This window comes from Mercenaria mercenaria, chromosome 7, assembly GCF_021730395.1.
Source record: "Mercenaria mercenaria strain notata chromosome 7, MADL_Memer_1, whole genome shotgun sequence".
In the NCBI taxonomy this organism is placed as follows: Eukaryota; Metazoa; Mollusca; class Bivalvia; order Venerida; family Veneridae; genus Mercenaria; species Mercenaria mercenaria.
The window spans coordinates 68,012,715-68,035,435 of record NC_069367.1 but is presented as its reverse complement, the minus strand read 5'-3'; the positions used below and the strand labels follow the sequence as shown (position 1 = coordinate 68,035,435).

The window sequence follows — 22,721 nt, the reverse complement described above, 5'->3', positions numbered from 1 at the left end:
AAAAAATATAAATCTTTAAAAAATGCACATACACAGTACCTGCCTGTATATATTTAGTAGAAACTATTTAACTGTTCAAGCAAGCAACTAAACTCAGGTGAGCAATATAGGGCCATCATGGCCCTCTTGTTTTAGATATATGATTGGCTCTTGTTTTAGGTATTTTTTCCTACATCGAGTTTTGAAGACTTCAAACCACCTGATGGTTGGAGGAGACTTTATGCCAGAAGAGGTGCTAGTGTAGATTACCTACAGCAAAACAACTATTCAGGGGTACATGTGGAACACATGAATGTAGATGCTGAGGCTTGGAGGTAAATGATGCTGACTTGTTCCTTTGATCTATCTATTTTTAGCACTCTTTAGTCTGAAAGTATGACAGTTTATGCCGAAGGGTGAATTATTGTAATTGAACACAATCCATCAGTGACATCTATTGTTCCTATAGGTAATTCTACTGGTAATAAATTCATTTCTTGAGCATTGTTAAGAAACATACATGAACTATATACAGCCACAAGATCACAGACGATAAAAGACAAGACTGTTCCAGTATCACCAAACTTGTGGCCAGTATCACCAATGTTGTGGCCAGTATCACCAAAGTTATGGCCAGTTTCACCATAGTTGTGGCCAGTATCGCCAAAGTTGTGGCCAGTATCGCCAAAGTTGTGGCCAGTATCGCCAAAGTTGTGGCCAGTATCGCCATAGTTGCGGCCAGTATCGCCAAAGTTGTGGCCAGTATCGCCATAGTTGTGGCCAGTATCGCCATAGTTATGGCCAGTATCGCCATAGTTGTGGCCAGTATCGCCATAGTTATGGCCAGTATCACCAATGTTGTGGCCAGTATCACCAATGTTGTGGCCAGTATCACCAAAGTTGTGGCCAGTATCACCAAAGTTGTGGCCAGTATCACCAAAGTTGTGGCCAGTATCACCATAGTTATGGCCAGTATCACCAAAGTTGTGGCGAGTTTCACCAAAGTTGTGGCCAGTATCACCAATGTTGTGGCCAGTATCACCAAAGTTGTGGCCAGTATCACCAATGTTGTGGCCAGTATCACCAAAGTTGTGGCCAGTATCGCCATAGTTGTGGCCAGTATCGCCATAGTTGTGGCCAGTATCGCCATAGTTGTGGCCAGTATCACCAAAGTTGTGGCCAGTATCACCAAAGTTATGGCCAGTATCACCAAAGTTGTGGCCAGTATCACCAAAGTTGTGGCGAGTATCACCATAGTTGTGGCCAGTATCACCAATGTTGTGGCCAGTATCACCAAAGTTGTGGCCAGTATCACCAATGTTGTGGCCAGTATCCCCAAAGTTGTGGCCAGTATCACCATAGTTATGGCCAGTATCACCAAAGTTGTGACCAGTATCACCAAAGTTATGGCCAGTACCGCCAAAGTTATGGCAAGTATCACCATACTTATGGCCAGTATTGCCAAAGTTGTGGCCAGTTTCACCATAGTTGTGGCCAGTATCACCAAAGTTATGGCCAGTATCACCAATGTTGTGGCCAGTATCACCAAAGTTGTGGCCAGTATCACCAAAGTTGTGGCCAGTATCACCAAAGTTATGGCCAGTATCACCAAAGTTGTGGCCAGTATCACCAAAGTTGTGGCCAAAGTTGTGGCCAGTATCACCAATGTTGTGGCCAGTATCACCAAAGTTGTGGCCAGTATCACCAAAGTTGTGGCCAGTATCACCAAAGTTGTGGCGAGTATCACCATAGTTATGGCCAGTATCCCCAAAGTTGTGGCCAGTATCACCATAGTTATGGCCAGTATCACCAAAGTTGTGGCCAGTATCACCATAGTTATGGCCAGTATCGCCATAGTTATGGCCAGTATCACCATAGTTATGGCGAGTATCACCATAGTTATGGCCAGTATCACCAAAGTTGTGGCCAGTTTCACCATAGTTGTGGCCAGTATCGCCAAAGTTGTGGCCAGAATCACCAAAGTTGTGGCCAGTATCACCAAAGTTGTGGCGAGTATCACCATAGTTATGGCCAGTATCACCAAAGTTGTGGCCAGTATCTCCAATGTTGTGGCCAGTATCACCAAAGTTATGGCCAGTTTCACCATAGTTATGGCCAGTATCACCATAGTTATGGCCAGTATCCCCAAAGTTGTGGCCAGTATCACCATAGTTATGGCCAGTATCACCAAAGTTGTGACCAGTATCACCAAAGTTATGGCCAGTACCGCCAAAGTTATGGCAAGTATCACCATACTTATGGCTAGTATTGCCAAAGTTGTGGCCAGTTTCACCATAGTTGTGGCCAGTATCACCAAAGTTCTGGCCAGTATCACCAAAGTTGTGGCCAGTATCACCATAGTTATGGCCAGTATCACCAAAGTTATGGCCAGTATCACCATAGTTATGGCCAGTATCACCAGAGTTATGGCCAGTATCACCAAAGTTGTGGTCCTTAATTAATCAAACTTGCCATATTTTACATTGATCATTCTTAATTAATAACTCTCAAACAGTACATAAATGGCTGCATAATCACAAACAAGTTTGATAAAGACATATTCTAATTATGGCACTCCCATTTACTGGGAATGGGGCAAGTTAATTAGATAGGTGCAGATGTTTCCTAAGTTGTTGTTGCCTCACACAGAGCTGTTAAAAAATTTTAGCATTAAACTGTGACATTTGGTAGTACCAATGGTTTTGTCACATGTCTCAACAACCTGGTTCTATATTTATCCTTATATTTCAGAATTGTAAACATTTAATTTAACATAACTTTATGTACAGTATATTTGATTTGATGAAAATTTGTAGAAATACTTCAGCTGTAAAGTTCACATTCATTGAAAGTTCCATCACAATCTGTGCTAATTAAACAATGACAGAGCAAAAAGGAAATTCATCATATTTAGCTCACTTGAATCAAAGGATCAGGAAGAACTATTTATGTAGGTGGCTGGATGGGGGTCCAAAGTAAGTCATCCATCATAGATCTACAAAATACATAAACATCCTTCCCTCTTAAGCTACTGATGATTATTAAATGAGCCGCCTTAGAGGAACACATAATAATTACTAAGATTCAGGAAATCAGATATTAAGCTGATGGTCCAGAAATACCTTGACCAAATTTATAGCCTAGCTGTTCTTTTCAGAAGGGTGTTGTAAACACATGTCAAATATTTACTGTTAATCCTGGAAATTCATCAAATAAAGGTTTTGTACTTTAACTTTTAAATTCATTTTTAGCTCATCTGATTTTTTGAAAAAAAATGATGAGTTATTGTCATCACTTGAGCAGTTGTCGGCGTCTGCGTCGGCGTTGCCTGGTTAAGTTTTATGTTTAGGTCAGCTTTTATCCTAAACTATCAAAGCTATTGCTTTGAAACTTGGAATACTTGTTCACCATCATAAGCTGACCCTGTATAGCAAGAAACATAACTCCATCTTGCTTTTTGCAAGATTTATGGCCCCTTTTGTACTTAGAAAATATCAGATTTCTTGGTTAAGTTTTATGTTTAGGTCAACTTTTCTCCTAAACTATCAAAGCTATTGCTTTGAAACTTGGAATACTTGTTCACCATCATAAGCAGACCCTGTACGTCAAGAATCATAACTCCATCTTGCTTTTTGCAAGATTTATTGCCCCTTTGGACTTAGAAAATCAGTTTTCTTGGTTAAGTTTTATGTTTAGGTCAGCTTTTATCCTAAACTATCAAAGCTATTGCTTTAAAACTTGCAACACTTGTTTACCATCATAAGTTGACCCTGTATAGCAAGAAACATAACTCCGTCCTGCTTTTTGCAAGATTTATGGCCCCTTTTTGACTTAGAAAATATCAGATTTCTTGGTTAAGTTTTATGTTTAGGTCAACTTTTTCTCTTAAACTATCAAAGCTATTGCTTTGAAACTTGCAACACTTGTTCACCATCATAAGCTGACCCTGTACAGCAAGCAACATAACTCCATCCTGCTTTTTGCAATAATTATTGCCCCTTTTGGACTTAGAAAATCATTTTCTTGGTTGAGTATTATGTTTAAGTCAACTTTTCTCATAAACTATTAAAGCTATTGCTTTAAAACTTGCAACAGTTTTTCACCATCGTAAGTGGACACTGTACATCAAGAAACATAACTCTATCCTGCTTTTTGCAAGAATGATGGCCCTTTTTAGACTTAGAAAATCATGGGTAGGACAATATTTCTATTACACAAAAAAAATCAGATGAGCGTCAGCACCCGCAAGGCGGTGCTCTTGTTAGCTCGACTATTTGAAGAATAGTCTAGCTATTCTACTCACCCTGGCGTCGGCGTCAGCGTCGGCGTCACACCTTGGTTAAGTTTTTGCATGCAAGTACATACAGCCATCAATTAAAGGCATATAGCTTTGAAACTTATTTTTTCTTTTTCTAGGTCAATTACCAACCTCTCTGGGTCAAGTCCCATAACTCTGACGTGTATTTTGAGCAAATTATGCCCCCTTTTGGACTTAGTAACTTTAACCAAAATTTACTATCTCCAAAACTAATGCAGATATTGATTTGAAACTTCACATGTGTCTTCGGGGTTATAAAACTAGTTGATAGCAGCAAGTCCCATAACTCTGACTTTCATTTTGGCCAAATTATGCCCCCTTTTGGACTTAGAAAATTCTGGTTAAAGTTTTGCGTGCAAGTACATACAGCTATTTCTAAAAGGCATATAGATTTGAAACTTATTTTTTCTTTTTCTAGATCAATTACCAACCTCACTGGGTCAAGACCCATAACTCTGACATGTATTTTGAGCAAATTATGCCCCCTTTTAGACTTAGAAAATTTTGGTTAAAGTTTTACATGCAAGTTATTATCTCCAAAACTAATGCAGATATTGATTTGAAACTTCACATGTGTCTTCGGGGTTATAAAACTAGTTGATAGCAGCAAGTCCCATAACTCTGACATTCATTTTGGCCAAATTATGTCCCCTTTTGGACTTAGAAAATTCTGGTTAAAGTTTTGCGTGCAAGTACATACAGCTATTACTTAAAGGCATATAGATTTGAAACTTATTTTTTCTTTTTCTAGATCAATTACTAACCTCACTGGATCAAGTCCCACAACTCTGGCATGTATTTTGGGCAAATTATGCCCCCTTTTAGACTTTGAAAATTCTGGTTAAAGTTTTACATGCAAGTTTCTATCTCCAAAACTAATGCAGATATTGAATTGAAACTTCACATGTGCCTTCGGGTTTATAAAACTAGTTGATAGCAGCAAGTCCCATAACTGATATGCATTTTGGTCAAATTATTCCCCCTTTTGAACTTTAAACTCTTGATATTTAACCTTTTTGGGTAATATTTTCCTGCTTCTGGGACAATATTTCGAATAGTCGAGCTTGGCTGTCTTACGGACAGCTCTTGTTTGGCATCTGATTATAGAGGAAAGTATGGTGAATTTAAATGAAATAAAACAAAAAATGTCAATGAACCCCTTAGGGTGTCCTTAACAACTTCTGCACATGAATTGCTCGGTGGATGTTCCTTAAACTTGGTCTGTGACATTATTATAGTATTCTCTCTCAAATAAAAACTTAAATTTCTTTAAACAGAAATATTTTTTTTAACTACTTCTCAAGAATTGCTTGATGGGTCTTCATCGGACTTGGTCTGTAGCATCTTTGTATGGTCTTTTCCTAGTTTCTTCAAAACAAGGCTGAAAAAGAAATACCTTTTCATAACCTTTTCATATGAAGGACATGATGGATCTTCATCAAACTTTGTCTGTAACTTCATTGCAAGGCCCTCTCCCATTTTTAGCTCACCTGTCACAAAGTGACAAGGTGAGCTTTTGTGATCGCGTGGCCAGTCATTCGTGCGTCCGTAAACCTTTGCTTGTCACCACTCTAGAGGTCACATTTTTCGTGGGATCTTTATGAAAGTTGGTCAGAATATTCATCTTGATGATATCTAGGTCAAGTTCGAAACTGGGTCACGTGCAGTTGAAAACTAGGTCAGTAGGTCTAAAAATAGAAAAACCTTGTGACCTCTCTAGAGGCCATACTTTTCAATGGAAACTAGGTCAGTAGGTCAAATAATAGAAAACCTTGTGACCTCTCTAGAGGCCATATTTTTCATGGGATCTGTATGAAAGTTGGTTTAAACGTCATCTTGATGATATCTAGGTCAGGTTCAAAACTGGGTCAACTGCGGTCAAAATCTAGGTCAGTAGGTCTGAAAATAGAAAAACCTTGTGACCTCTCTAGAGGCCATACTTTTCAATGGATCTTCATGAAAATTGGTCAGAATGTTCACCTTGATGATATCTAGGACAAGTTCGAAAATGGGTCACGTGCCTTCAAAAACTAGGTCAGTAGGTCAAATAATAGAAAAACCTTGTGACCTCTCTAGAGGCCATATTTTTCATGGGATCTGTATGAAAGTTGGTCTGAATGTTCATCTTGATGATATCTAGGTCAAGTTCGAAAGTGGGTCAGCTGCGATCAAAATCTAGGTCAGTAGGTCTGAAAATAGAAAAACCTTGTGACCTCTCTAGAGGCCATACTTTTCAATGGATTTTCATGAAAATTAGTCAGAATATTCACCTTGATGTTATCTAGGTCAAGTTCGAAACTGGATCACGTGCCTTCAAAAACTAGGTCAGTAGGTCAAATAATAAAAAAACCTTGTGACCTCTCTAGAGGCCATATTTTTCATAGGATCTGTCTGAAAGTTGGTCTGAATATTCATCTTGATGATATGTAGGTCAAGTTCGAAACTTGGTCAACTGCGGTCAAAAACTAGGTCAGTAGGTCTAAAAATAGAAAAACCTTTTGACCACTCTGGAGGCCGTATTTTTCAATGGATCTTCAATGGATGAAAATGTGTCTGAATGTTCACCTTGATAATATCTAGATAAAGTTTGAAACTGGGTCACGTGTGGTCAAAACTAGGTCAGTAGGTATAAAAATAGAACAAGAGGGCCATGATGGCCCTATATCGCTCACCTGTTATCATTGCACTTGAGGACAAGAAGGTCCTCAGAAAAAATATCTTAAGTCCAAAGGACAGGAACAACAAAGAGAAATTTAACCAAAAAGAAAAAAAAATCTAACAAGGTATAGATACATCAAAATACACCTAAAAATTGAAGGTACCATCCATGTTGTACAACAGAAAAGTGGTCTCGGTTTTTCCCTACGGCCAATAATAAATAAGCTATTTATAGTAACGTAAAAGGGAAATAATTTAAAAAGAAATATTGTAAGTGAACAAAAGAAGGATCTGCCAAATAAATCTGTTGACATAAATGAAATTTCAGATCAGTATCTTCATTAGTTATGGAGATATACCCGTTTTAATTTCAAATAAAGGGAGGTAATTTGAAATAAAATTAGTCCATAGTTATTTACCCTGATTGTCTCAGTCCAACTAATAACAATAATGAAATTTTAAATAAGTCCTAAGTACTTACTGATATAAATCCATTTTGATTACAAGCAGGGGAGGTAATCAGATATAAAATAACTCTGGAATCTACGATTGGATCTGATTTGTCATGGAATCCAAGATTTATTGTTGTTGAAGATATTTTGGAAGTTTGTGTCAAATAAAACCATAAATGAAGTCTTTATATGGCTGCAAAAGCTAAAATAGCCAATTTTGGACCTTTAAGGGGCCATAACTCTGGAACCCATGATGGAATCTGGCCGGTTCAAGAAAGGAACCAAGATCTTGTGGTGATACAAGTTGTATGCAAGTTTGGTTAAAATCAAATCATAAATGAAGCTGCTATTGTGCAGAAAATGTCAAAATAGCTTATTTTGGCCCTTTCAGGGGCCATAACTCTGGAACCCATTATGGGATCTGGCCGGTTGAAGAAAAGAACTGAGATCTTGTGGTGACACAAGTTTTTTGCAAGTTTGATTAAATTCAAATCAAAGATGAAGCTGCTATTGTGCAGACAAGGTCAGAATAGCTAATTCTGGCCCTTTCAGGGGACATCACTCTGGAACCCCTAATGAAATCTGGCCAGTTCAAGAAAGGAACCAAGATCTTACGGTGATACAAGTTGTGTGCAAGTTTGGTTAAAATAAAACCATAAATAAAGCTGCTATTTTGCAGACAATGTCAGAATAGCTAATTTTGGCCCTTTCAGGGGCCATAACTCTGAAACCCATAATGGAATCTGGCCAGTTCAAGAAAGGAACCAATATCTTATGGTGATACAAGTTGTGTGCCAGTTTGGTAAAAATCAAATCATAAATAAAGCTGCTATTGTGCAGACAATGTCAAAATAGCTAATTTTGGACCTTTTAGGGGCCATAACTCTGGAACCTATAATGGAATTTTGCCAGTTCAAGAAAGGAACCAAGATCTTATGGTGATACAAGTTGTGTGCAAGTTTGGTTAAAATAAAATCGTAAATAAAACCACTGTCGTGCAGACAAGAAATTGTTGACGGACGGACGCACGCACAGACTGACGACAGATGAAGGGTGATCCCAAAAGCTCACCTTGTCACTATGTGACAGGTGAGCTAAAAACCTTGTGATCTCTCTAGAGGCCATACTCTTCATGAGATCTTCATGAAAATTGGTGAGAATGTTCACCTCGATAATATCTAGCTCAAGTTCAAAACTGGGTCATGTGCCTTCAAAAACTAGGTTATTAGGTCAAATAATAGAAAAACCTTGTGACCTCTCTAGAAGCCGTATTTTTCAATGGATCTTCATGAAAATTGGGTCATGTGGAGACAGGTGAGCGATTCAGGACCATCATGGTCCTCTTTTTTCAGATGACGAACTTGGCCGCTTTTAGGGGCTGCTAGAGTTTAATATAGAAAACCCTTGAAATTCCTCTTCTTCTGAACTGTTTGAATGGAGCTTCATCAAACTTGATCTCTGTGACATCACTATAAGGACTTCTCTTAATATAGCATATATTTGTTACCTTGTCTGTCCATCTGTCACACTTCTTGTCCAGAGGATAACTAAAAAAGAAGTGAAGATAGAGAGTTGTAACTTTATACAATGATAGAGCTCATTGAGAGGAAGTGCAGTAACAAGGAACCATAAATCTGGGCGGTCCCATTTTTAATTTATTGTCTTTTTTTATGAAAACCTTGTCTGGGGCGTAACTCAAATACTATGTAAGGTATTGACTTCATACATGATATATTGAAAGAGGTCAGTGAGAGGGAGTGCATTGACAAGGAATGATAACTCTAAGTGGGCATGTTTTTGAATTATCTCCCTGTTTTAAAAACATTGTCCGGGGGCCTCTGTGGCCGAGTGGTTAAGGTCGCTGACTTCAAATCACTTGCACCTCACCGATGTGAACCCGAGCCTCAATCGAGGCGTAGTATTCTTCATGCGAGGAAATCATCAAGCTAGCTTACAGAAAGTCGGTGGTTCTACCCAATACCCCTCTTCTGATGAAATAATGCACGGAGGAACACCTGCATCAAAGCTAGAAAGTCCCCATATGACCTATCCAACAAAAATAAAATAAAAACATTGTCCGGAGCATAACTTGAATACTATCATAGTATGTATTGACTTGAGGTCAGTGAGAAGGAGTGCAGTGTTAAAGAACCACAAATCTTCCTGACCACATTCCTCCTTAACAAAACCTCCATGACTGAAAAGCCCCTTATGCTAAAGTACTTTCGGGGAGCACCCATTGGTGTTACCGATTGCCTAGTTTCAAAATTGGGCACTTAGCCCCTTTTAGGGGCCACTAGAGCTGAAAATAGAAAACTTCTAATGGGTCGATTTGTGAATCTTCATCAAACATAGACTGAAACATCATTATAAGGTTCTCTACAAAATTTTATTCAAATGGGGCAACTCATGATTGAGTGTATCATGCATATATTCAGGGTCAAATAGTAAAAGTCACATGAGCAACTTAGGCCCTCTTGCCACTATGGCCCTCTTGTTCTGTCTAATAGGGACCCCGGAATTACTTCCCATTAGTTCTAAGTATAAGGGTTGAAGAATAGGGAATGTGGAGTTACTTTCCATTAGTTCTAAGTATAAGGGTTAAGAAAAGGAACGGTGGAGTTACTTTCCATTAGTTCAAAGTATAAGGGTTGAAGAATAGGGAACGTGGAGTTACTTTCCATTAGTTCTAAGTATAAGGGTTAAGAAAAGGAACGGTGGAGTTACTTTCCATTAGTTCAAAGTATAAGGGTTGAAGAATAGGGACCGTGGAGTTACTTTCCATTAGTTCTAAGTATAAGGGTTGAAGAATAGGGACTGTGGAGTTACTTTCCATTAGTTCTTAGTATAAGGGTTGAAGAAAAGGGACCTTGCAGTTACTTTCCATATACCAGCCTCTACTCCAGTCACTTATCTGACCACCAAAATTCACAGGTTAGAAATTAGCAGGACACTCACATGGTATAATTCTCGCTCTAAGTAATGGAAACAAATGTATGAAATACATGTTTTAATCTAATTATTATAACGTAAATTTCTGTCCTACAGTTCTAATACAAAATGTACTTTGGAATTAGTGTAATTCTCTGCAGACATATCTTAATTGTCTTCAGAATCCATGAAAACAGTTGTTACGGAACATAAATTCCTGTTTTATATTTTACTGTGTGTAATCAACAAATGCATATCCTAATGAAACAGCTGCTTGGCAGTTTTATCGAGATGAAAATTAAACCATTTCGGAATGATAAATTCTACTTACAGGTTGTACAGGAAGAATAACTTGACAACGTCAGTGTACCAGGTGAACAAAGCATGGCTATACTCTTTCTACTGGTGCATTGGGACAGGATTCATAACAACAAATTATTGTGATGTCATTTCAAAAGTAGACAAACCAATATGGCACATGGTAAGTGAAGCAGTTGTTCAGGCATTAACTTAGGCTTTTCTTAGGATAAAACTCAATTATTTTGCCAGTCAGGAGTGCCAAACAGTGAGGATTTGACAAAGGAATAATATGTCAAAAGTTATCCAGTCTCCACCTCTGTTATATGTGGGGAAGTTTTCATTTATTCAAGCTACTGCAAAAAACTGAATGATAAACAATAATATGACTCAGCGTGTAAACACTAGATGCAATTTTTATTCACAAGCGAAAGATTCTGTCCTGTACTTGCCATTGTGTTGGTTTTTCTGTGTGGTGATATTGGGTTTCGACATCTGTTCTGGATGCACACACAAATGCAAGCACACACACATGGAATGTAGAATTCTTTCATGTGAGGAAGCCATCCAGCTGACTTAAGGAATGAATAATGAATAATTTTAACTACGTGCCCACCCTTACCTGAAGTAAATCTGGCAGGGACACCTGCCGTCTGACTTCACCATTAAAAACTGGAAAGTTGCCATATAACCATAAGAATGTCTTGAATGCATATTTATATAGGATGAAAAAAGTCATGTATCTGATATTGTAAGACAGAGTTGAATCTGTCGTGTTAAATCCGTCATGATTTTAAAGCCAAAATGCAATAAAATTAGTTTTGTTTCAGTCACCACGAAGTTACCTGGTGTTGTGGGTAGTGGCAGACTGTACATCAGTCATACTTATAATCATCATATTCTCTGTGCAAAGGTGAGTAACTATAAAGAATCATAATAAGTTATAATGTCCCTACCACGTTTCTTGTTACAGACATTGATAATGTCTCTCTTCACTCCCTTTCCCCCACTGGGAACCATTTGACCTAGAACCTTCAACTCCATAGAGTGGTAGGGCTTATGGAGTAGACAACCCCTATTGTTCCATCAAAGTTCAAGACACAGGGGCCTGAACATGGAAAACCATTTCCAATCAATAACTTGAGAATCACTTTACCAAGAATATTGAAACTTCATAGGATGATTGGATATGCAGTGTAAATGACCCCTAAAGATTTTGGGGTCATTCTATCAAAGGGGCCTGAACATGGAAAACCATTTCCAATCTCTAACTTGAGAACTACATGACCCAGAATGTCGAAATTTCATAAGATGATTGAACATGCTGAGTAGATGACCTCTATTGATTTTGGGATCACTGTGTTAAAGATCAAAGTCACAGGAGCAAGAACATGGAAAAACCATTTCTAATCAATATCTGGAGAAGCATTGGCCCAAGAACCTTCAAACATCATAGGGTGGTAGGGCTAATGAAATGGACGACCCCTATTCTTGTGGGGGTCACTCCATCAGAGATCAAATTCACAGGGGCCTGAACATGGAAAACCATTTCCTATCAATAACTTGAGAACCACATGACCAAGAATCTTGAAACTTCATAGGATGATTGGACATGCAGAGTAAATGACCCCTATTGATTTTGGGGTCAGTCTATTAATGGTCATGGTCACAGAGGCCAGGACATGGAAAACAATTTCGGATCAATAAGGTTAGAACCATTTGACCTAGAACCTTCAAGCTTCATAGGATGATAGGGCTTACAGAGTACATGACCCCTATTGTTTTAGGGTTACTTGATCAAAGGTCAAGGTCACAGGGACGTGAATATGGAAACTGTTCCGGAACATTTACTTTAGAACCACTTGACTTGGATATGCAGAGGAGATGACCCCGATTGATTTTGGGGTCACTAGGGCAAAGGTTAAGGTCACAGGGGCCTGAACATGGAAAAGTCTTTCCAATCAATATCTTGAGAACCACTAAACCTAGAATGTTGAAACTTAGTGGGAAGATTGGACATGCTTAGTAGGTGACCCCTATTGCAGCCAACCATCAGTGTCTCTTTGACTTTCGCTCCTGTAACTGCTTTCCTTAGGGGGAGATATGCGCTTTTCTACAAAAGCATCTTCTAGTTCATACATATATTTCAGTGGAGTTAAGGCCCTTGATTCATCACATTTCATGTTTTGGCAACTTCTCTTGTATTACTTGGCAGATTTCCACCAAACCTTACAGGAGTGATCAGTGTTAAGCCTCATTGTGCATTTTATCAGCATTTTCTGGTTCATTGATTTTCAGCAGAGTTATGGCCCTTGATTCATCAAATTTTATGATGTTTTAGCTACTTCTCATATATTTGCATTATTGAGCAGATGAGCAGATTTCCATCAAACCACACAGGAGTGATCAGTACCAAGCCTCATTGTGTCTATTGTCAGCTGGTTCCAGTTCAATTTTCAGTGGAGTTATTGCCCTTGATTTGTTGTATTTTACTTTGTCGGGGCAACTGCTGTGATACCAACAGGAGGAATTACACCAAACTTGACAAAAGTGATTGTTGCAAAGCCTGTTTGTGCATATTATGAGCATGGTCCTGTTTGGTGTTTTCAGCAGGGCTTTTGGCCCTTAATTTATCAAATTTTATGATGTTTTAGCTGCTTCTTTTATATATAAAAGGACAGATTTCCACCACACCTCATAGGAGTATGTATTCAGTGGCAAGTTTTATTGCATATTATCAGCATGTTCCAGTTCAGTGATTTTCAGGGGAGTTATGACCCTTTATTTGTCAATAATGATATTTTGGCAATCTCTCTTACACCATTAGAAAGATTTACACCAACCCTTACAGGAGTTATAAGTGCCAAGTCTGGTTATACATATTATCAGCAAGTTCTGGTTCATTGACTTTCAGCAGAGTTAAGGCCCTTGATTTGTCAAATTTTACAGTGTTTACACTACTTGCTGTATACAATTAGGTTGAATTTCACCAGACCTCATAAGTGACTAGTGTGAAGTTTAGTTGTACATATAATGATCCCGTCGTTTATATGACTGAAAAATTGTTGAAAAAGACGTTAAACCCGAACACACACACACACACACACACACACACACACACACACACACACACACACACACACACACACACACACACACACACACACACACACACACACACACACACACACACACACACACACACACACACACACACACACACACACACACACACACACACACACACACACACACACACACACACACACACACACATAATGATCAGATCCTGATTAAATTATTTTCAGCAAAGTTATTACCCTTATTTGTCAAATTATTTTATCTGTGATAGTTCCCCGATACCACTGGTTGGAATTCCATCAAACTTCACAAGAGCTACCTCTGCCAAACCTAGTTGTATATATAGTTGAAATGTTATGGTTCAGTGATTTTCCCTGGAGTTATGGCCCTTAATTTGTATAATTTTTTATAATTTCTGCATGGTAAGGGGTGGAAGACATGCATGGTAAGTGGTGGAAGACATACGTTTTTTATGAAAAACAGTCTTTAGTTTATTATTGGTATTAGTTAGATGGAGAATAAATCCCTTCTTTGATCTTAGATGCATAACAGAAATTTACATACATACATGAAATAAATAAGGGGCATCCTACTTAAAAACCAGCCATCTTTATATGACATAGGTGTCATCTCTGTATGTATGTGACTGAGCTGTCATTCTGTTGTATAAATGATTCATGTAGATTTCAGGTGTAGACTTGACAGCTATATATACCAAAGGATGGCTTAAAGTTTTAATTGGAGCTATATTTATGGTTAACTTAGCTCAACAACCATATATTTCAATGTATCAATTGTTGATTTCAGGTATAGACTTTACAGCCATAGATACCATCCAGAACAGATGTCACTCAATTCTCATTCCAGTGGTAGTAGTACTTGGGGACCAAAGAGGACTCGACGATCCATGAAGGAAAAACTTCTGATGCGAGATGTACAAGCAGACACTTACGATTTTGAGCCAGACGATGACCTTGGCATTGATAGCAATGGGTACAATGCCACAGTGACTGAAAATGAAGGTCGTGAACTCTCACAAGCATTCCATAGGAGCAGTTACCATAGCAACACAGCAAAAGACAATGCTGAATATGAAACGGCGCATGCATACGATAGTAACAGAGCTAGTTACTTTAGCAACAGTAATGGTTTCCCAGGAAATGGAAGCGAAGTTAATAGAACTAGTTTTATAAGTAGTGTAGAGAATGGAGAGTTGTTTGGAGATACCAACAAAAGAAATAGTTATCAGGCAACTGATACTTTAAATGGAGTAGAGCATACAGATATTTTTCCAAATGGAACTGCAGACCTAAATCTTAATAGCAGCACAAACACATATCAAAGTGAAACAGCGTTTACATGATGTTTGCATTTTTCTTTTTTATGTTGTTAAAGCAATATATTTTGTAAGGCTTTTTTGTCCATGTCTTTCTATGTGTTACTGATATTTTGTTGTAAAATGCATGTTGAGTGCTATATATGTAAGAAGTGTTGAAGATATATACATGTATTTCATTTCCATAATCAAGTTAGAGATATAAATGTGTTCAAAAGCAGAAATATTTTTTTCTAAGTTTCAGAACATAAGTTTTGAAGGAAATTTTGAATGGCCAACACTCTTTTTTGTAAGTTTGTATAGAAGTAGATCTATAGGGAAATTGTCTTTTTTAATGTTGGGTATACTAATATCTCTAATCACATTCATCGGTTTATATTACACAGTCTTCTAAATGACAGTTATTAATTACTTTCTATCTCCAACACAAAAGCTAAACTTTATATATTACCAGCTGCCTCTGTGGCTTAATGGTTAAGATCCCTGACTTTGAATCCCTAACCTTTCACAGTTACTGGTTTGAAACCATATTTAGGGTACAGAATGCTTTCATATAAAGAAGCTATCCAGCTGAGTTATGGAAGGTCAGTGGTGGTACCTACCCATACCTGAAACGATGCACAGAGACACAACTGGAGTGGAATCTTCATCCACCATTAAAAGCTGGAAAGTTGCTTTATGGTCTTGTCTTGTGTTAGTGTTTCATTAAAACCCAAGAAAACAAAGTAAATAACATTTCCTTTAGTGCCATTTTTCTGATTTTTGAACTCTTTTATAACTAAGATAACCAAGATTACTCACTGATGATGTAGCTTTAATTCACCATGTCATTGAGTTCAATATATTTTTGCCCATAACCACCATTTATTATGTCTCCCCATGTGCGAGGAGATGTATTGATTTTGAGCTGTCAGTCAGAGAAATTTGTACTACTTGAAGGATTCAACCAAACTTTGTAAGAAAGTGTAGTACCAAAGCTAGTAGTTGCAAATGTGAAAACTACAGCTAATACTACTTATTACTAGTATAAGGGACACTGCACCACAACATGGCTTGCAACATAGCTGTCCAAGGTGGCCTCCAAGGCCGAGTGGTTACGGTTGCTTGCTTCGAATTGGGTTTGAAACCTCACTTTGGGTGTGATAAAGCCATCCAGCTGGCTTCTTAAAGGCTGGCGGTTATACCAGGTGCCCGTTTGAGAAGAAATATTGCCTTGAAGGTTACTTAGGGATTTCCATCACCATCTAATGTTTGGAAAGTTGCCAAATGACATAAATTGTGTTATTGTAACTCTAAACCCACCTAACTAGAGGCCTGTACTGCTTCTTCCCAGGAAAGACGGCTTCGCGTGTATCGGTGCTATACACCGGGCACGTTAAAGAACCAGACTGTCTATTCGAAAAGAGCTAGGCTAAGTTAGCCGGACACGTCTGTATCTGGAAAGTTCTCTCTGTCTGTTCTGGGGGCTTTATCTCAGTCTGTCCCTCTGGTCAGATCGCTCTGTGTCTGTACTAGTAGAGGATGATTATGTGTTTATCATGAAAAGGGCACTATATAAATCTGGTATAATAATAATAAAAACATAGCTGTCTAAAGAAGCCTTTAAAGGCTCTTCAAGTGTTAAACTTAGAATGACTGCCAGTTTTCTGTAGAAGACCCGAGTATATTGATTTTGGGGTCAAAGGTCATAGTGATCCCAAGACTTAAAATTGTTTTGTTTCAAAACTGAATAGCCAATTTGCCTACAGCTGTCAAAATTTATGAGATGACTGCTTGGGTCAGTAATTGACCTCTGTTGCTTTAAATCAAAGGTCAAGATCACAGTAATCTTGAGAGGATATTTTTTAGATTAATTTTATCACGGGCGGGCACCTGGGTAGAACTAACAACCTTCGGAAGCCATCCAGCTGGCTTATGGAAGATCGGTGGTTCTACCTAGGTGCCTGCCCATGATGAAATAATGCTCAGAGGGGCACCTGGGGTCTTCCTCCACCATCAAAGCTGGATAGTCACCATATGATCTAAATTATGTCTGTGTTAAAGCCCCACCACTCCTCCCCCAAAAAAATTAAATTAAAAAAATGACTAAAGAACATCAAAGCTACTGCCTTAAACTTACAGAATTATTGCATGTCATCAGTAATGTCAGTAATCAATTGATGAACGATATTGCTTTGGAGGTCAAAGGTCAAGGTTACAGTGGTCTAGATGTTACAGATTGTTTTTGCTCCATAACTGAATTACCATTGGGACTACAGTTGTAAATATTTATGGGATGATTTCTTGGGCCACTATTTGACCCTTACTGACTTGAGAATTCCTGGTCCTAAGGCTGCCAAACTTTATTTGATTGTTGTTTATCATTAGTAGAGATTAATAATGGAAGGTCAAGTTCACATTTTCTTTTTTTCTGATCAATGTCAAATTGTTGAGGTGATATATAAGGTATATAAAAAAAATTCACAGTGACTTCGAGTCTGAAAATTGTTTAAATTCAATAACTGGAAATTCTGAGACCTACAACATTTAAATTTAACACGGTGATTGCCTGTGGTCAATAGATAATCTGTGTAGTTTTTGTGGCCATTAGGTCAAGGTCAAGGTGACAGTATATGTAAAGGCACTGGCCTCCAGATTGTACGACAACAAAAAAAAAATAGAATTTTTTTTATGAATGAGGAAGTTATTGCTATTTTTTCTATGAATCAGGAAGTTATTGCTTTATTTCTTAAGAAAGCTTTGAAACTTAATTACTGACAGACTATATGTTATGGAAGCACATGAGAATTTGTTTCTTTTACTATTTTTTACCTTGAAAATTGAAAAGTGTTCGTAACGCTTTACTCGAGGTAAACTGCCTTAATTATAAATATCTATATTCAACGATCAATAAATACATATTCCTTCATGGTGTATTGGTAAAAACGGGGCAAGTTTTTATTGCCATGGCGGGCCAGGTTCGATTCCCGACTCTGGCATCTTTATAGTTCTTGATTTGGCATTTTTTGGATAGTTTAAAAACAAAAACTCATTCTAATGTTCATAATATGACCAAACTTCAATTTTAAAGAAAGGTCATTATCAGCCAAAGTCTGGAAGTCAGTGCTTTTACTGAAAATTACATTTCTAGTTTCTCCTGACAGGTCATCATACATTCAGCTCTTATACAGCTTTTCCTGATTAGTTATGCTTGCATATAATTTCTTCGATATAATTTTGGTCATTTTCCTTTCTATTGTGTAATAAATAAATTTGATCACAAACATGGTATTTGGTTTATTTTTAGCTCACCAGAGCACAAATTGCTCAAGGTGAGTTTTTGTGACTGGTGATTGTCCGTCGTCTGTCAACATTTGCCTTGTTAACACTCTAGAGGCCACAATTGTGAGCCAATCTTTATGAAACTTGGTCAGAATGTTTGTACAGATGATCTCTAGGTCAATTTCGAAACTGGGTCATGTATGGTCAAAAACTAGGTCAGTAGGCCAGATCAAATGAATATCCCTTTTAACACTCTATAGTCCACAGTTAAAGTTTGAATATTTGTCTTGATAACCTCTAGGTCAAGTTTGAATCTGGGTCATGTGGGTGAAAAACTAGGTCACCCAGTCAAATCAAAGGAAAAGCTTGTTAACACTTTAAAGTCAACAGTTGTGACCAAATCTTTATGAAACTTGGTCAGAATGTTTGTATAGATGATTTCTAGGTCAATTTTGAAACTGGGTTAAGTGGGGTCAAAAACTAGGTCAGTAGGCTAGATCAAAGGAAAATCTTGTTAAAGTTAAAGTTTGAAACTCATGAGAATTGGTCAGAATGTTTGTTTTGATGACTTCTAGGTCAAGTTTAAATCTGGGTCATGTGGGGTCAAAACTAGGACAGAAAGCGAGATCAAAGGAAATCTTGTTAACACTTTAGACTAAAGTCCACAGTTTAATTTTGAAACTCATGAGAATTGGTCAGAATGTTTGTCTTGATGACTTCTAGGTCAAGTTCGAATCTGGGTCATGTGGGGTCAAAAACTAGGTCACCCGGTCAAATCAAAGAGAACACTTGTTAACACTCTAGAGGCCACAGTTGTGACCCAATCTTTATGAAACTTGGTCAGAATGTTAGTCTTGATGATCTCTAGTTCAAATTTGAAACTGGGTCATGTTGGGTTAAAAACTAGCTCAGTAGGCCAGCTCAACTCTAGTGAGTGATATAGGGCCATCATGGCCCTCTTGTTTCTTTTCATCTGTCTCCAAACATTATGTATTTTTGACATAGCTAGATATTGCATATCAATTCACGTTTTCATTTGAATGAAGCAGTATGGGGGGAGATATTTGTTTTCTCTAAAAGCAATTTCTAGTTTTCGTTACCAAAGAGTCTTCTGTATAGGAATAGTATCTTTGTTGATAGTCGTTGATGTAATTATGGTTCTTTTATATATTGCTTGTTATATTTAAGAAAAGTCTAAAAGCAAAGGCTGAGGTAATGCTTGTAATGTTGTTTTGTCCAGGAGCATCGGAATCCTTACATTATCCTAAACATATTGCAATTCTGTATACAGTCCATTCATCATCTGTTAGCCAGTGATTTGTTTTTAATTTGTGTTTGGCTTGTTGCAGAAGTATTTTAAATTTGAGTAAACGTCAAACAAATTATATTCATCCTGTTACTCTGTAAAGTATCTAAGACATAGTCCGGTTTTGAACCTGACTTGACAAAGAAACATTGTGAAGCAACATTGAATGGAAACATTTGACCAGTTGTCGTACCACCACAACTACCACAAAATGTTTTACAAGCAATGCTAAATATGACTTTTACTTTGTCAGTAAGTGCATTTGAATCCATATTTACTAATGCTCACACACAGTGCTACTTACATGTGAACTGAACGTTGCAAATTAGTCATGTGTATAGCCCATGTGCAGTTGTTTTTGTTGTTGAGACAGGATAACAGTTACTACCCATCTCTGATTGTTTGCATGTGTTACATATTGTTTTTGCCCTGTTCGTCCGTCCGTCCTTCCATTTGTCCGTCCGTACGTACGTCACACTTCATTTCCGAGCAATAACTGGAGAACCATTTGACCTAGAACCTTCAAACTTCATAGGGTTGTAGGGCTGCTGGAGTAGACGACCCCTATTGTTTTTGGGGTCACTCCGTCAAAGGTCAAGGTCACAGGGGCCTGAACATTGAAAACCATTTCCGATCAATAACTAGAGAACCACTTGACCCAGAATGTTGAAACTTCATAGGATGATTGGTCATGAAGAGTAGATGACCCCTATTGATTTTGGGGTCACTCCGTCAAAGGTCAAGGTCACAGGGGCCTGAACATTGAAAACCATTTCCAATCAATAACTAGAGAACCACTTGACCCAGAATGTTGAAACTTCATAGGATGATTGGTCATGAAGAGTAGATGACCCCTATTGAATTTGGGGTCACTCCGTCAAAGGTCAAGGTCACAGGGGCCTGAACATTGAAAACCATTTCCAATCAATAACTAGAGAACCACTTGGCCCAGAATGTTGAAACTTCATAGGATGATTGGTCATAAAGAGTAATTGACCCCTATTGATTTTGGGGTCACTCTATCAAAGGTCAAGGTCACAGGGGCCTGAACATGGAAAACCATTTCCGGTCAATAACTAGAGAACCACTTGACCCAGAATGTTGAAACTTAATAGGATGATTGGTCATGCAGAGTAGATGACCCCTTACCATTTTGGGGTCACTCCGTCAAAGGTCAAGGTCACAGGGGCCCGAACATTGAAAACCATTTCCGGTCAGTAACTTGAGAACCACTTGACCCAGAATGATGAAACTTCATAGGATGATTGGTCATGCAGAGTAGATGACCCCTAACGATTTGAGGGTCACTCTGTTAAAGGTCAAGGCCACAGGGGCCTGAACATGGAAAACCATTTCCAATCAATAACTTGAGAACCTCTCGACCCAGAATGTTAAAACTTCATAGGATGATTGTTCATGCAGAGTAAATGACCCCTATTGTTTTGGCGTCACTCCGTTAAAGGTCAAGGTCACAGGGGCCTGAACATTGATAACCAGTTCCGATCAATAACTTGAGAACAACTTGACCCAGAATGTCTATTGATTTTGGGGTCAGTCTATTAAAGGTCAAGGTCACAGTGGCCTGTTCATGTAAAATCATTTTTTGGAAATAACTTGAGAACCTCTTTACCTACAATGTTGAAACTTAATAGGATGATTGGACATGCAGAGTAGATGACCCCTATTTATTTTGAGGTCACTTGATCAAAGGTCAAGGTCACAGGAGCCTGAACAGTGACTTGAGAACCACTAGGCCAAGAGTGTTGAAATTTAGCGGGATGACTGGACTTTCGATCCTGACCCCTATTGACTTCTTGCCTATAGGACTTTGAATTGGGGGAGACATGCGCTTTTTTTACAAAAGCATTTTCTAGTTGTTAATTGGAGTTGCTTGGCCAACCTGGCAGTGATGAAACTATCAATATTTGCTGGGAAGGCAGCAGTTTTTTTCCCATGGTTTCAGTAGAATTTGAAGTAACGTATATGATTAGGCTTGAATCAAACTTAAATTATTGATGCTGTTCACAGGAACTTTAAGGCTGTCAAAATGATAAAGATTTCCCATTGTCTTGTTATACCTCGGTGCATGTTAAATCGCTGTAGAGGTGTGTTTGGCCTTAAATAAATGAAGTCTGTTTTATTAATTCCATTACAATTTGTTTACATGTTAACACATCAACTTAATCTAAATTAAACTTCTGATATTGTTGACAGTGATTTTGAAGCTCTCAGACCATTGTCTTGTCATACTGCAGAGCGATATATTCAGTACCTTTAGCTGTAGGAACAATGGCCTAGCACAGATGAAATCTGGTCTATTCATTCCATAACATTTTAGTCTATTACACTTTATGGGGATTAGATTTTCTGAGCCACAACTGACTGGTTCTCCACATGTGTTTTACTGAGAACGTTCCCACATTTATTTATCAGAGGTTTACCACGAATTAATTCAATATTGAAACATTTTGTTTTCTATCAAATCAAATACATTTTAATGTTGATTAAATGTTGAAAATATACACATGTTTTATTTATTTACAGAAACAGATTTCATCCTATTTTTATCACAGCAACATAAAGATATGTTTCAAAAAAGAGATTTACAGTAGAATGTTACATTCACCAGTTTCATTCCAGTGCAACATTTCCAGATAAAAGATTACGTTTATTAAAACACGAAGTGTAAATACTATAAGTGAAAATTAATTTTCTTCAGATTTACTGCGATGGACAATTAAACAAGAGTATTTTGCGTTTTTATTGCAATGTGTTTTATGCGTATTTAACACTGTTTTTGTAGCTATTAAAATAAAAGAATTTCAATCATGTCTCTTGTTTTCTTAAAACAAATATACCAGTAACTTCGTATATAATACATGTAGGACGGGATCGATTACTTCGTATTACTTGCTACTCACCGATGCGGGTTCGAAGTCTGTTTTGGGTGTGTGGAAGATATCCATATGTCATGTGGAAGGTCGGTAGTTTTATCCAGGTGTACATAGTCTGAAGGGGCATCGGCATTTATAGGTCATATGACGACTTTCCAGCTTTTGATGGTGGAGAAAGACATCAGGTGCCCCTCCGTGCATTATTTCG

General features: G+C 37.9%; 1 protein-coding gene across 2 annotated transcripts in view; it reads left to right on the top strand.

Annotated features, from left to right (window-relative positions):
- The window catches only part of LOC123555754 (glycerophosphodiester phosphodiesterase domain-containing protein 5-like), a 56,164-nt gene extending 33,716 nt beyond the window's left edge, over positions 1–22,448 (top strand). For both annotated transcript variants that reach the window (XM_053548585.1, XM_053548584.1), the window contains exons 11-14: positions 160–314; positions 10,672–10,819; positions 11,466–11,548; positions 14,524–22,448. In XM_053548585.1, coding sequence (XP_053404560.1) covers positions 160–314; positions 10,672–10,819; positions 11,466–11,548; positions 14,524–15,079 — 942 coding nt within the window. In that variant the 3' untranslated portion in view covers positions 15,080–22,448. The remainder of the gene's footprint in view (positions 1–159; positions 315–10,671; positions 10,820–11,465; positions 11,549–14,523) is intronic.
- Positions 22,449–22,721: the final 273 nt, after the last annotated feature.